The sequence below is a fragment of the Myotis lucifugus genome, unplaced genomic scaffold (assembly GCF_000147115.1).
Source record: "Myotis lucifugus unplaced genomic scaffold, Myoluc2.0 scaffold_165, whole genome shotgun sequence".
Lineage (NCBI taxonomy): Eukaryota > Metazoa > Chordata > Mammalia > Chiroptera > Vespertilionidae > Myotis > Myotis lucifugus.
In genome coordinates, this window is record NW_005871213.1 from 1,532,543 (window position 1) to 1,548,615 (window position 16,073).

Genomic DNA, 16,073 nt, shown 5'->3' on the forward strand with positions numbered 1-16,073 from the left:
GTCCAATGACCAATGTGCCTGTGGCATACAATCAGCAAGGAAGGAAAAAAAGAAAAAGGAAATAAAGAAAAAACGACATGTCTCAAAATTGAGAAGTGTTTAAGACTATGCTTACGACCAAAGTAAGGGCTCAAAAATCATTACCCTCCACTCTGAAGCTAGAAGCCATTCCTCTCTTGGAATAATTGGAATGGTTCCCATTTTAATTCATTTTAGTATAACTTAAATATTCTTTACTATAAAAATGTTACTCGTTCAATACTTTAAATTCTGATTACTTTTATGTATTAGATAAAGAGCTTATAAGAAGGAAACACGCATAACCACGACGGTTCCCATCAGTGGCTCTCAAACATCAGCATGCCTGGAATCTCCTGGAGGCTTGTGAAAGCGCAGACTGCTGGGCCACCCCTCAGAGGTCTGACTCAGTGGGCCTCGGGCGGAGCCCAGGAATCTGCATCTCCAACAGCCGCTCCCGGTGACGCATGCCGCCGGGCAGGCACCATCCTCTGAAAACGCACACTTCCCATTACGCTGAAATCCATGAGCTGAGCTCCGCAGGACACGGTTCACCATGAATCAAAATATGAAGCATCCTACTATCAAGTGGACACATGCGTGAGGATCACCAAGGAAAACTGCTTATACTGAATCGTTAGTTGTGAAGACAAAACCTGAGAATTTTTCTCAGATGGAGAAAGCACTAATGGAGAAATGGAGACAGCTTAGTTCCAAAGCAAAACTTCATTTTCCTGGCAATTTCATAATTAGGCATTAGATGTTTTTAAAATTGAGTGGTACCTGGTTATAAATTCCTTCACATGTAATTTGGAATTTAGAATAAGAGGTATAGGAAATCTATAAAAATCAACACTCCTCGTTTTATACCTTTCAAGCAGAATCGGATCCATATTCAGAGAGATGGTTGGCTGGCATAGATTAGATATTCTACTGCAGAGAGATGAGAAAAAGAGCAAGAAGGGCTTTGTAGGCAGAGGACAAAACAAGTAAGCAGCAGCATGAAGGCTTTAACAAAGACACAGAGAAATGCAAGAATTCACACATGTCTGAAGTTTTCTAGAGCAGGAGTCAGCAACCACAGCCTCTGGACCAAATCCAAACCACCACCTACTTCAGTAAATAAAGCGGCATTGGAACACACTCACACGCGTTCATTCGTGTTTCTACGGCCGCTTTCACACTGCCAGGGAAGAGCTGAGTAGTTACAACAGGGCCCGACTGGCCGTTTATAGAAAAAGTGTGCTGGCCGTTGGTCTGGAGCAAAGAAACATGAAGGGCAGTGACAGGAGCCTAGAGAAGTCAAAAGACCAAACTACAGTCGGCCTTTAATACTAAACCCAGGAGCTGTCGCTCTCTCCCCAGGGCTAAAGGAAATTAGAGGTGAATTTTTAAGCACAGGCTTGTGTTGTAAGACCTATATTCCTTGCCGGAAACACAACAGAAAACAAATTAGAGGAGGATCAGACAGAAAGCAGGGAACACACTTGATAATAAATTGCGTGAGAAGTAATGAGTTTCTGAACTATAAGATGGTAGTAGAAATGGAGAGGAGAAAAATCTGAGATATATGAGAGAAGAATAATCAACAAGTCTTAAAGATCCATAAAAATGAGTTAAGACAGTTATCAAAAGTGAATCTCAGGTTTTGGCCTGGTGAAATGCTATATATCAAGATTTGGGCATACAGGAGCAAATGTAGGGCTGGAGGTAAAATATGATCAATTCAGTTAGAAGGTAATGAGTATGAGGTACTTGTGAGCTGGCTATCCGGACAGTTCTGTGGGGCTGGGCCAATCGCTCTGGGGCCCAGGGGGACTTATGGGACACAGATTTGGGAGACATCACATATGCAGTTAAGTGGTAGAATAATCAACAAGTCTTAAAGATCCATAAAAATGAGTTAAGACAGTTATCGAAAGTGAATCTCAGGTTTTGGCCTGGTGAAATGCTATATATCAAGATTTGGGCATACAGGAGCAAATGTAGGGCTGGAGGTAAAATATGATCAATTCAGTCAGAATGTAATGAGTATGAGGTACTTGTGAGCTGGCTATCCAAGACAAGTTCTGTGGGGCTGGGCCAATCGCTCTGGGGCCCAGGGGGACTTATGGGACACAGATTTGGGAGACATCACATATGCACTTAAGTGGTTGAATGTTTGGTTAAAGCTGCCTATAAAGAATTCATAGAGTAGGTAAGAGAAAAATATGGCCAAAGGATTCCACTAATATCCACTAGAATTAATAATCAGGATCAGCAAGGTTGTAGGATGCAGGATCAATATACATAAATCAATTGTATTCCTATATACCAGCAATGAACACTCAGGGGGGGGGCGTAAGTGTACACACACACACACACACACACACACACACCCCTCAGGAGCTAGGGAAGAGGAGAAAAACACCCAGCCCAGCTCTGCTACTGCACACCTGTGTCATACACGGGCAGCTCCTGATGGGCTAGACGCGGCTCCATGGCACCTCTCAATCCAGCGTTCTAGGCAGCCATAACCCATGGAAGGCAGGCAACACCTACAGTAAAATGTACTCCTATTCCTCACTAGGGCAACCTCAAAGGAAAAGCTACCTCCTGTTCATTTTCTTTAATCTCCCAAAGCCTTAGCCAAGGATTCTCAAAGGGGGAGCAAGGGATCGGAATGCCCTACAGAGGCTTTTATCAAATCAGATGCTGGGATCCCATCCCACAACAACCTGATCAAGTCTTGGAGAGAAGAGCCTAGATATGCATCATTCCTCATTCCTATAAAACAGACTCAACAGCCTTCTTTCCACTCTCTACTCCCAAGAGGGACCCACCCAGCTAGCATCACTCCGAGTTTAAGAAGAAAGTCAATCTGACCCAAGTCAGATCAAGTTAAACTACCACCAAAACACTCTGAAAGAAAGAAGGGGTAGAGAGATTGGTTGACTGATTTACCAACTTAACAGGTTCAAAAATTTATAAAGATCTTAAAAGGCCCATTTAATTGCAATGGTAACATAATGAGAATTAGCCCATCCTATCAAAGAATCTCTGAATGTAGGAGTGATGGATGGGTGAAAGCTCATTTCCAAAAAAACTTAATGTTTTTCAATACTAAGCCAAAAATGTTCAAATTAATAAGGCATTGTCTTCTACTTTAAAAAAGCAGGCAGCTGGAGGCTGTTAAGAACCAAGATACTTTGAGCCACACATGTCTACCCATCCTTAACATTCTGGGCAAAAACAGACCATACGATGTGGCCAAGACTCACTTCCCTGCCTCCCCAGAAACAAATGCCTATAAAGCCCACCCACACCCCCACCACCACCAAAAAATTAGTCTGTGAAGCTCAGAAGCCCCTTAATTCACATCTAAGGGCTTTCACCTCTACCAAGACAATGCAGCTTTCCCTACAGACAACAGCTTCACTTCTCTTCAAAAAACCAACCTGAAATATGAAAAGAAGAATTTTCTCATGCTAGAGGAATGAGAAATTGAGAAGGGAAATGAAAAACCCCTTAATATAAGGTCAACTGGATTACTGACATTCATACTTCTCAGGCACAGGGCTGCACGCTAATCTCCCAAATGCCAACAGACCCTGCATTACCAAAGGCCAAGTGCACTCTCTCCCTGCAGTGGGAGATAATCGCAATGACCATGACCACAGTGCTCATTCCCCTGCAATCCTCCAGAAAATTATTAATCTTATCTAGTTAGGGTTTATGAAAAATTTAATATGCATTTTACAGCTATCTTCTCCTCTAGCTGTCAATATAGTGTATCTTTCCACAAATCAGTGCCTTGATTCTCCCAGAATACATATGACTTAGGAACCAGAAAGAAAGACAGGCCACTTTACAGTGATGTAATGGCTGTGGAAGTCCACTAACTACCTTGGAAAAGTATCTCACAGGTCTAGATGGAAGGTCCACCCCGTCGGAGGGCAGCAGAATTTGCCCTTGCCCTTGGGTGAAGCTTTCAGGTAGGGGACTCAACACTATCTTCGCCACAAGATCAAATTTAACCATTTGTGGAACGAGCCTATATTTCCCTAGATAAGAGTGCTGTGGCCCCTCTGTGTGCTCTACGGCACCCCTTCCCATTCTACGTGAAGTCTGTTTCCCTTGCGTTTTGGGCCAGTGAAATTAGCATCACGTCAATGGAGAGTTCATTCACACACCAAACACTTTTGATCCCCCACTAAGTATGAGCTCTTTATTTGGAATACTCCCTTTATCCCATGAGTGTAAGAGACTCATGAGTTAAAATGCTTAACGTTTTGTTTAGGGGAAATCAGAAAGCCAGGTAAGATGAACAAACCAATATACCCAGAGCATGGCCCTTCAACACTTCAGCATGCCCTTACTTAAAGGTATTTCTCAGTCTGCCTTAAAGAACAGCTTTCTATAGACTATGCCTTACTCCAGCCGTGCCCAGGACAGCAGTCCCTACTGCATGCTGGGAGAATGCCATTCCCTAACTACTCTCGGCCAGTGTAGCTTGTCATCTGATTGCAATCTACTATAAGGCAATCTGAAACCATCACTTCTTATTCCCTGTAAACATCGTCTCAAGTTCTTTCTGAAGAAGCTGTACTTGGCCTAAAACATGGTTGATTGAGAGAGATAAAAAACTTAAATCATCCAAGTGCTCGGACTCGCCCTTTGCATAACCATGACATACATCACTCAGTGAAGGTTCCACGGAAACATAAGTGCCTCTCTTACCATAAACCCGAGTATTTTTCTTAACAAAGATAAAAGTGTTCAAATGAAAGCCTGTTTAAAGGGTCTTTTTTCCCCTTATTCATTCCTTTATCTATTACAGTTTTACTGAGATGCAATTTGAATTCCATAAAATTCAAAGGCAGGAGAGATCTCTAGGGGTAATGAAATATTCTGAACCTGACTGTAGTAGCAGTTGCACAAATCTATACATTTGCTGAAAATCACTGAATTACACACTTAAAATCAATTATGTGAGTCACCAAGGATTCTGAGCATGGGTTGCTCCGAAAAGGGCCCAAGAGAGAAGATGTGTTTTCTATCTTTTCTCTTTGCTGTGATGTAAACTAGAGTCTAGATTAGATGTTACCTTCAAACACTAATTATCTCTGTGTAGCTCCCAAAGAACGGCTAAGATTCAAAATTGAGTAAGTCAGCTTTTGCTTGTAGAAATGTACAATGAAATTAGGAATACAAGCTTCTTTAAAAGCGGTAAGCTGTTGAAAGCAATGTCATTTAAAAATACATACACAGATAGAGTCTTGTATTTGAATGAACTCACGTCAAGGGCGTGCCCTCATCTGTGACTACATGACTCCTCCGCAGTGCTATCCACTCAGAGAGCAGGCATTACATCTGGATCTCCAGCTCCAAGCACTGCGCCCACCTGTACTGAAAGTTTAAAGCTGCCTCTCTAAGAAGGAACCAGGGAGCAATGTGAGCCAAAATCAACAGAACAAAGAGAACACTAAGCACCCACAAGAGAAGAGGGAACGAGTTGGGGTGCTTGTAGGAGGGGGAACAGGACTGGAACAGGAGACAGTCTGGGGAGGATGAGATAAGGTCATCAGGCTGTGAGTTAGGAAACATGAAAAAGAAGAATCAAAAACAACAAATCCTCAGAGCTTATCCCAAAGCCTCTATTAATCTCTGTTTTATATCACCGGTTCACCACCTTGATTTCTCTTCTGCAGCAGGGCTCACAGCATCAGGCAAAACAATGCATTTCATAAAACCCCGATTCTGTACATCACCAATTTATCCCAACTCCACTCGGGCCGATTTATCTCACATTTCCAAAATCCTTGTGGGTGATGAATATCACAGACTCATATTACTAGAGCAACCAAAAATAAATAAAAATGTGAGGAACATTTCCGCTTCTCTCTTTTAAAAAGAATACCTAATGGAAAACATGAACAACCTAGCAAGATTTTGGTCATGCACAACAGGGCATTTACACATACTCCTTACTTTAGAACAATTTCCATCCAGAAATCTTAATGCAGTCATCCATCCCACGCTGACTGCTATCAAGAATTGTACTGTATATGATTGCAGAACCAAGAAGAGACCCACCCCTCTGTGGTTTGATAAAATAATTAAGTTTCCAAACTTTATATGTAAAGACCATTCTCCCCCTAAAAATATACCTACAGTTTGTTTAGATCCTGGGCCAAAAAGTGAAAGAATTCAGAATAATGAATGTAATCTGACTTACAACAAACTGGTATCATGTAACAACTATTTTATGATCATTTCAAACCTATGGTCCCAAGTAAACCCCACTTAAGCCCCTGAAATACTGCTAGGAAAAAAGATAACAAATATTGACCTTTGTAAAATATCCAAACAATGTAGTCAGTGTGAAATAAACAAGAAAAAACAGCAAAGGATTAAGACATAAAATATACTTCTTGGAAAAGGGACAAGAAAAATAAAACAGAGGAAAGCGGGGGATGGACCAGAATATCAAATAGAGAGAAGAAAGAGGGAAGAGAAAAATCAAAACAGAGAAACCATTTGCTTCTGCACTTGGGAAATTAGAGTTACAGTCCAGGGAGCCCGAGAGGGAGAGGTATCAATTAACAGATCTTACACTAGATGCTGTGACTGACAAAGATGTACATGACACATTCTTTGCCTTCAAGTACCTGGCGTTCTAATGCGAGATATAGGATCTATTATTCAGAATAAAAATAATAATAAAATGTGATATATACATAAACAGTGCCCCAAATGTGGCAAAACACAGAAGAGCAATTCTGTGTAAGAAAATGAAGAGGCCCTGCTGCCTGTGTCCTGAACTAGCCCATTATCACCTGAGTCGCCCAGGCTCTAGTGTCTCCCAACTGAATCAACCTTCCTGAAAGCATGCCTGATCACATGTCCTCGTCTCAAACACGTACCTCCCCTAGAGAGCAGGCAGCCCCGTAGTGCTTCCAATCACCTGACCTCAAGCTCTTTCCAACGCCCAATCTCCCATCACGCCCATCCCGTCCTCCCCTCCCACACACCCTGCAGTGTCAGCCAGGCTACACCTCCTGCGGTTTCAAAAAATGCACTGTACCAATGGACATAAGACACTGGGGGGTAAGGGAGGCTGGGGGATTGTCAAGGGGGGGAAAAAAGGGAGACATATGTAATACTCTTTGTAATACTTTAAGCAATAAAAAAAAAATGCACTGTAGCTGCCTTCCCCCTTGTCACTGCTCACACTGTCACTTTGTCTGGGATGCCCCTCATGCCCATACCGTACCCATTCTCCAAAGCAAGTGCCACCTGCACACTTCCCTGATCCTACACGGAGGGAAGCTCTCCTCCATCCAGATCCCACATCACTTTATCTGCACCGTTAAGACCCTTGCTTCTTTCTACCTTGCGTTCCCATATAATACACGCACACACACAAACACATATATAACATATACACACATTTAAATAGAGAAAACTGCCTCACTGGGATGCTCAGTTGGTTGAGCCTTGTCCCATGCACCAGGAGGTGGCAGTTTGATTCCCGGTCAGGGCACACGCCCGGGTTGCAGGTTCCATCCCGTCGGAGCATGTACAAAAGACAACCAATCCATGTTTCTCTCACACTAATGTTTCTCTCTCTCTCTCTCTCTCTCTCTCTCTCTCTCTCTCTCTCAGAATATCGTCAGATGAGAATTGAAAAAAGAAGAAGAATCAGAACGGACAATTTCTCTCTAAAACTGTGCCACGACTTCCACGTCCACCTGCTACTCCACCCAATGTGAGAACAAGTGCTTGCGTACCTGTGACCAGGATGGTAGACCGCTGTGTTGACTCCACGGGGATAATGGCCACTGAAACTGAAACAGTGACTCTCCTGATAGCTCTGATTTGTTCCAACACTAATGGGAGGAGGTAGAAAAGAAATACATGCCATTAAACCACAGTGAGAGGCCACTCAATACTCACTATAATTAAACCTAAAAGGCAGATAGCACAAATACTGCCGAGGATGCTAAACAACCAGAACGCGCATACATTATAGTGGGAATGTGAATGATATAAAAACTTTAGACAAAGGTCTGGTGGTTTCTTATAAAGATAAACTACATCTACCCTATAACTCAGTAATTCCACTCAGAGATAGTGAACCAATGGAAATGAACATGTGTATCCATAAAGACTTGGACAAGAATGGTCATAGTTTTATTTGCAATGTCCAAAACTGGAAACTCAGAAGTCCAACAACAGAAGAATGGATAAGCAAGTCATGAGCGCTGTGGACGGAATGCTGGTGACCATGCCTCTCCCCACCCGCCCCCCCTTTACAACATCTAAACAGAAGTTGCTCCGGGAGTGCGTGTGGATAAGGATTTACTGAAAAGGGGCATGAGGGACGCTCCAGCATGACGGCAATGTTCTGCATCTCAACAGGAGTTTGAACTACACAAGTGCATGCATTTGCCATACCTCACTGGCTGGTACACTTAAGATCTGTGCATTTTGTTGTATGCAAATTTTATCTCAAAAGAAAAAAATTATAAGCAAATATTGAAGTTTAATTAATGACAGGCATTCAAATGTATTTAAGTAGTGATTCTGAAACTCATTAAAAACTAAGATTGATGAATGGCTGGATAGGAATGTGACACAGCAAGTACAGTAGAAATGTTAGTAGAATGTAAGTTGAGGTATATGAGTTTCACTATACAATTCTTTCAAACTTCCTATTATATTTGCAACTTTCATAATAAAATGCTGAAAGAAAAAAAAGAAACAACAAAAGCTGACACTAAGCCAGAGAAATAAACATTATTTTGTCAAATAGGTCTTCCCAAACAAAGTATTTTACTTTCACCTTACAAGGTAACTTCTAAGTTCTCCTCGGTAATTGATGACTAAGAGTTCTGCAGACCACTGTGCACTTGCTTTATATTCCAGAAAGATCAACCCAGCAACGGCATAGCTCAAATCACCTGCTAGACTCGATGCCTGCAGAAGAGGGAGAAGTTAAGTTATTAAAAAGATAGAAGTTAACATCTGTAAGTGAAGATATCCGAGACATTGGCCTTACCAGGTGACTCTACATCAGAGAGCCCCAGAATTGATCTGCCAGTCAGAGTGCCTACAAGTAGACACTCAAGTCTAGACCAGCCTCTCAACCACAGCTGGGACCACAGCTGCCTCTTTGGATGAGATGTTCACCTAGGTAAGTGAACTTATGTTCACTGGACACCCACAGCCAAACACACACCACACACAAACAGCAATGCCACCATTCAGCCTCAAAGGATTCTGAGATACAGAATTCAGATAGAAGCCTTCAAATGTGGATTTCTACTTCCAGCAGTAACCAAGGCTAAAAAAAAGTCTCCAATTACTTTCCATTTCCCTTTAAAGGAAAGGACATTTAAAAGTACTCACTTACTGCCAATTTCTCCCCTCACTGGAAGCTTATCCTTTGGTATCTCTACTTAGTACTTACTACCACGTGTTAGTAACGGTGGACTGCATCTGGATACTGCGTTACGAAATACAAAGAATAAACTATTTCATGTATGCATAACTAGATTCTGCACATCTTAAGTTCACCATTTACTATTCAGATTTATATCCCTACTTCCCCTCTCTTCACATTCACTCACTCGAGTGCTTACACGAAAAAGACATTGAAAAGCCATGTTACCGGTTGAAGGCATGTACGCACCGGGGCAATCACGAAGAGCTCACTCCCCATGAGGTCGAACACCCGCACGGTGCCGGTGCTCTCGGCGTAGGCCAGCAGCGTGCAGTCGTAGCTCCAGGCCACACGCCGCCACTGGGGCTTCGGGTCTTTTGGAACTGGAACAGAGAGGAGAGTGCTTTTGCCAATATATTATAAAGAACGCTAACAGGTACTGCAACTAAAATTAAGTATTCAATCATATTACATCACCTCCTAAGGATCTCTCCTGCTTCGGTGCCACAGATGGGAACAGTTCCCTGAACCCCCTTCAAGTAGGAGTGCGAAACCTGAACCATGGCCAGCTCTGCCCACATGTTGAGAAGCAAAGCCCACGGACACCAGCGCCCTGAATGCCTGGCCTGGTAGAGGCTCAGGAATAATACACCTCCAATACTTTGGAATTAAGAGATTAAAAGCATAGAGAATGGGCAGGAAATAATTCCAATCCAATGACTGCAATTCCTCTAAAAGCAAAAATTAAACATTTCAACCAAGAGCTTTTAATACTAGTATATCAAATATAGATGCCAAGAAAATAGCATGATTATGCTGAGAGTATCAGAAATATGTATACACACATATAAAATATATATTAGGCAGGTGAATTGAGACTTGTTCTTAATCACACAATTATAAAATATTGATAATCAGCACTTTAGTAACCCAACACCTGTATCTGAGGTTTCCGATGGTTTCGGGTTTTTGTTTTGGCTTCAGTTCCCCCTGCTAGAATCTCAGAACTGAAGAGACAGGAGGAGCAGTGCCTTCCCTTTACCGGTAAGAATTCCAGCCCAGCCGGTGTGGCTCAGTGGTTGAGCATCGACCTATGAACCAGGAGGTCACAGTTCAATTCCCGATGAGGGCACATGCCCAGGTTGTAGGCTCGATCCCCAGTGTGGAGCATGCAGGAGGCAGCCGATCAATGATTCTCTCTCATCATTAATGTTTCTACCTCTCACTCCCTCTCCCTTCCTCTCTGAAATCAATAAAAATACATTTTTTTAAAATTCCAGATAATCAGGAGAATCAAGGTGAATCCAGAGCACAACACAGGAGAGTCTGGTGGGTTTTCTCAGAGCCTAAGAAGATATTGCATACACTCTGGGAAAGCAATCTTTTTTAACGGTAATAAAATGGGTTTAAAAAATGAGTTCTCTGTCTTCAGATAGCTTTAAAAAAAATCAAACTTGGAAGTCAACATGGGAACAAAATGATAAACAGCACAAGAATACAAGATGCGCACACACACAGATTCTCCATAAACACCAGGACGACAATTTAATGCCCTGAAAATATTCCTGTGCTGCACAAACACAGCCCCACTTCCCCACTATGACTGCTTTCCCTATGACAACAGGCTTTGCCTCCTATTTCATTTTCCTGGGTAAAAAGATTTACGCACCACATTCTGTATCTGTTCGGAAATAAGTTCCGTCTGAAGGAGACTTGTTTTTGCTTTTACTCCTGGTTATAACCAGGGGCTCTGGGAAACTCAGCATGTGTTTGACCCGGATAAAGATATGTTTTCATTACAAGGTGGGCTTTTACATAACAACTGGAAAAGAAAGATTTTATCACTGGATGTTCCCAGCTGGCTGTGTGGTCTGGGAGAGTTACAAGTGTCCATGGAGTTGTCTGAAAAGTATTCCAAAGGCTGGGGTCAAATTAGCCTCATCTGCCTGGCTGGCGTGGCTCAGTGGATGAGTGGCGACCTATGACCCAGGCGGTCACAGTTCGATTCCTAGTCAGGGCACATGCCTCAGTTGTGGACTCAATCCCCAGTGTGGGGTGTGCAGGAGGCAGCCGGTCAATGATTTTCTCTCATCATTGATGTTTCTCTCTCTCTCTCTCCCTCTCCCTTACTCTCTGAAATCAATAAAAGTATATATTTTTTAAAATGTTAGCCTCATTTGACACCTGCCAGGTGCCTGGTGAAGCTGGCATACCTGCTCACATCCTGCCCCGCCACAGCCCTTCCACCTGCCACGTGGTCCAGCTCTTGCCACCTCAGAGCTTAGGTCTCCCTCTGCCTGGACACTCCCGCTGAAGCCTTCCCGGCTCCCAGCATCTTTCCAGGCTCCACTGAATATCACGTCCTCAGCAGGCTTTCTCTGTCCCCCTCCCACGGAGATCCAAAGCCCATCACTGTCCTCAGTTCCAACGATTCCATTTCCTTCACCGTTCTTATCCCAAATAATAATACCTTTGTTTGTCTACTTTTATCATCTTCCTATTCATTAAACTATAAATTCCAAAATGTCAGGCCCTGTGTCCATTTAGGGAGTAACTTGAACTCGTGCCCTCTGGTCCATAATCGGTGCTCGGGTGCTAAAGGAGCACGTCAATCCAGTGCCCATGTGCCCAAACTCGAAATGGACAAGGATTGAAAACTAAGGAACTCTGGGTTCTACTCTCAGGACAGCCATGAAAGGGCTCGGTGTAACCTTGGGGAGCAGTTTCCTTCTACAAAATGAAGGGTTCAATAAACAATCTCTCACATGCATTCTTTAACTTTTTAAAAAAATTTTAATTATACATGACAGCCCGGTCGATGTGGCTCAGTGGTTGAACGTTGACCTATGCAGGAGGTCAGGGTTCAATTCCCAGTCAGGGAACATGCCAGGGTTTCGGGCTCAATCCCAGCAGGGGGTGTGCAGGAGGCAGCTGACCAATGATTCTCTCTCATCACTGATGTTTCTCTCTTTCCCATACCCTTCCTCTCTAAAATCAATAGAAACATTTTTTAAAGTTGTTGACAAAAATAACAATATATTGTGAGGGTTTAACATATGTAAAAAAATTTGAAAGAGTACAAAAGAGCCAGGAGTGAATGGATATATACTATGCAATAAAATAATTTTTAATAAACTACACATTTTAAACCCAGAGCAAATGCTAAAAGGAAACAGAGAAAAACAAATAGCAAGAAGGTAGAATTAAATCTAACCACACCAGTAACTACATTTAAGTATAAATGTTCTAAACATTCCAATTAAAGGACAAAAAATTTCAGACTGGGGGGGGGGGGGACAGCAAATTCCATTATATGCTTACTACAGAGATTTACATTAAATACAAATATACAGATTACGTGTAAAATGCGAGAAAAAGATATGTTATGCAAATACTAATCAGAACAAAGCTGGAGTGACCATGTTATCATTAAACAAAACAGATTCTGGCACAAGAGTATTACTAAAGATAAAAAGGGACAGTTCTTCATGGCAAAGGAGCCCATTTCAACAAGAGGACAGAATAATAGGTATACACTCCTGAAAATTAGAACTCCTAAGTATATAAACACTGACAGAACTAAAGGTAAAATAAAGAAATACACAATTATAATTAGCAATTTCAGTTCACCTCTCTATGCAACTGATTGAACAACTAGAGAGAAAATCAGAAAGGATATAAAATTTTGAACAGTTCTAATGCAAAAAATATAATTGACAATTATAAAATACTATAACCAATAACTGCACCATAGCCAAAAATCAGATTCTTTTAAATTCTTTTAATCAAATTATTTTTTAAAAATTTTGGTTCATGAAGACAGACCACATGCTGGACCATAAATCAAAACTCAATAAACTTAAAAGGTTAAAATCATATTGTATATGTTCTTTGACCACTACAGAATTAAATTAGATATCAATAACAAAAAGATGCTTAAATTAGAACAGCCTAAAATACTTATATAAGAGGGGTTCAAAATCAATGATCTAAACTTCTTTCATCTAGAAAAATAAGAGCAAATTAAACCTAATAGACAGAAGGAATGACATAATAAAGATAATAGCAAAAATCAATAAAACAAACCAAAGAAATCAAAACTTAAAGTTTTCTTGCTGAAGAATAAATTAATAAATTGAAAAAACCCTGGCCTGACTGATCAAGAAAAAATGGAGAGAACACAAATTACCAATACCCAGAACAACAGCGGGGACATCAGTACAGATCTGACAAAAGATAACAAGTAAAGGGATAGTAAGGGAATATTATAAACAATTTAAAGCCAATATAGTCTATAATTTAGAAGTTTCCATGAAAAACTAGAACAAAAGGAAACAGAAATTTTTTAAACGTTTTATATAATTTTTAAAATTTTAATTAAGAATTAAAAGCATACAAAAAAAACTTCAAATTTCACTGGTAAACTTTATCAAACATTTAAGAAAAAAATTCCAATTCTACACAAACCTCTACTTAAGCAGAAAAGGAAAGAACGTTGCCAACTTATATTTTGAGACCAGCAAGAATACTCCAATACCAAACCAGAAAGACATTTAAGGAAAACAAAATCAACAAACCAATATCCCCAGGAACGTAGATGCAATCATCTGCTGCCCGTGTTCTACACAGCCGTCTGCACCAAGGCCTACTGATGCTCCTTTCCACCTGGCATGAGGGATCAAGTACAGCACTGGGCTGCTTACTGCTCAGAGATCACATTTATAGGCACTTTCTGGATGACTTAGGACACCTACAGCCTAACACCGAAGGTGTTATTCACTTAAAAAAAAAAAAAGATACTTTGGAAAGTTCTTAAATTTCAACCTAAAAGACTTAACAATCTATCTTTATGTGAAGAAAGCAGATTATAAAACATTTTATTTTCACAGATCACATTGATAGTAATGGGTACTAGCAGAAAAATGTCTTAAAGAATAGACCATAAAATGTTAATACTACTTATCTCTGGATGGTGCATTTACTTTTATTTTCTACTTTTTGCTCATTCTTAGTTTCTAAAGTTTTTTCTGAGAATGTGTATTATTTTTTCAACACAGAAGATTTTTTTCTCCAACAAAATACAAAAAGGGGCAAACAGTTATAAAACCAGAGGCTCCTGAATTATAGTTCCATAATGAAATGTTTCGTTTCCAAATCTGGTGCTCCAAGTAGTCTATGCTTTGCAGCCTTATTCAGGTCAAGACATGCACGGAAAATGCTGTACGTGTGGCACCGGAAGGTAAACGGATGAGGCTGCTGGAAACCAGAGGGAGCCGGTCTGCTCAGGCTGTCACAGGGCCCTGGGCCAGTGGAGGGCGATGGGACCCACACACCCAGAGTGAGCAGGCGGCGGCTTAGCACTGGGAAGCCCTGGTCTGTGGCATCTCAGAATCAGAAGGTGCAGAAAACCTCTTGATTAACACAGTAAGGCTTTAGAACATCCAATTCCATGTTCTAGTTTCAGGGCACTCTTCCAGAGAGGGAAAGACTGAATTCCTCTTTATGGCCTGGCAAACAGAACCCAAACAAGTTGCAAAGCACATTTAAAACATTCTCGAATGGCCTATATCTTATAAAACAATAACTGAAAAATGCCAAAGTGGAACCAAACAGCTCCTATTTCGGTCCGCAGACTCCGAAATATGTAGTTTCAAAAATGCATTAAGTACAACTGGCTGCGTTTCTGCAGGCAGAGGCGTGAAACATCATTTGGCATATGAGAGTCATTCCCATAAAGATGAGCCAGATAATAAGCAAATGATCGTTACCTCACATTATATGAAATGGAAAGAAGCCATTAATGCAGCATTACGGTCATAAATTCACACATTCAGAAGCCAACAAAATAAAACATTAGCTCTCAAAGCATCATTATCCCATCCAGGCTGCCACATTAACTGTACACACTAAAACTCTAACAAGTACTACCATTTGGGTGAAAGACTGAAGGGTGAGGCTTCCCATTTTCATGTTAACTTGTGTGTTTCTCACCTGGCCAAGGGCAGGTGTCTATTGCCAAAGCTCAAGGGGGCCCCGTCTGTCTGAGTCTGGGCATTCCCAGCAGCTGCTCAGATGCCCGCAGACGGCTCTCCAAACCCTCACTCAGCACCAGGGCAGCACTGAGGGAAAGGCAATTGAATATCATCCTCAGGTTATTCTTCTGGGAACTTTTTGATCCTTGTATATGATTTAAGCCAGGTCTGGCCTACTTTCATAGAAAGTAAATTCAGAAAATGCTAGAGCCCCAAGCTTTAGAAATTCGCTACTCCCTTCTATTATTCTCAAAAGGATACTATGCAAACAGGACTCCTTATCTGTCCTTACTGTTCCATTCATGGTATGTACATACATTTGTGTACATTAGGAATAAAACCCATATCATGACAACTATCCATAAATTTATATATGCTTAACATAAACATATTATACATGAATTTCTAAAACTGACCCATAGGATATAGGCAAATATACTTTATTCATACATTCACTCATAAAAATCATTTTAATAGTTCTCAAGTGCCAATACCCACTTGATAGGGTCAAAATTTGTATGCCAAAAATTCTGTACCTACTATGAGTCAGACACCATGCTAGGCACTAAGAATAAAATTAATTTAAATTTAAAAAA

General features: G+C 41.1%; 1 protein-coding gene across 3 annotated transcripts in view; it reads right to left on the reverse strand.

Moving 5' to 3' along the window:
- Window positions 1–16,073, reverse strand: part of NBAS (neuroblastoma amplified sequence) — a 195,222-nt gene that overhangs the window by 168,694 nt on the left and 10,455 nt on the right. For all 3 annotated transcript variants that reach the window (XM_014461993.2, XM_023759896.1, XM_023759897.1), the window contains exons 7-9: window positions 9,695–9,828; window positions 8,846–8,979; window positions 7,791–7,889 (exon numbers count right to left, since the gene is read on the reverse strand). In XM_014461993.2, coding sequence (XP_014317479.1) covers window positions 7,791–7,889; window positions 8,846–8,979; window positions 9,695–9,828 — 367 coding nt within the window. The remainder of the gene's footprint in view (window positions 1–7,790; window positions 7,890–8,845; window positions 8,980–9,694; window positions 9,829–16,073) is intronic.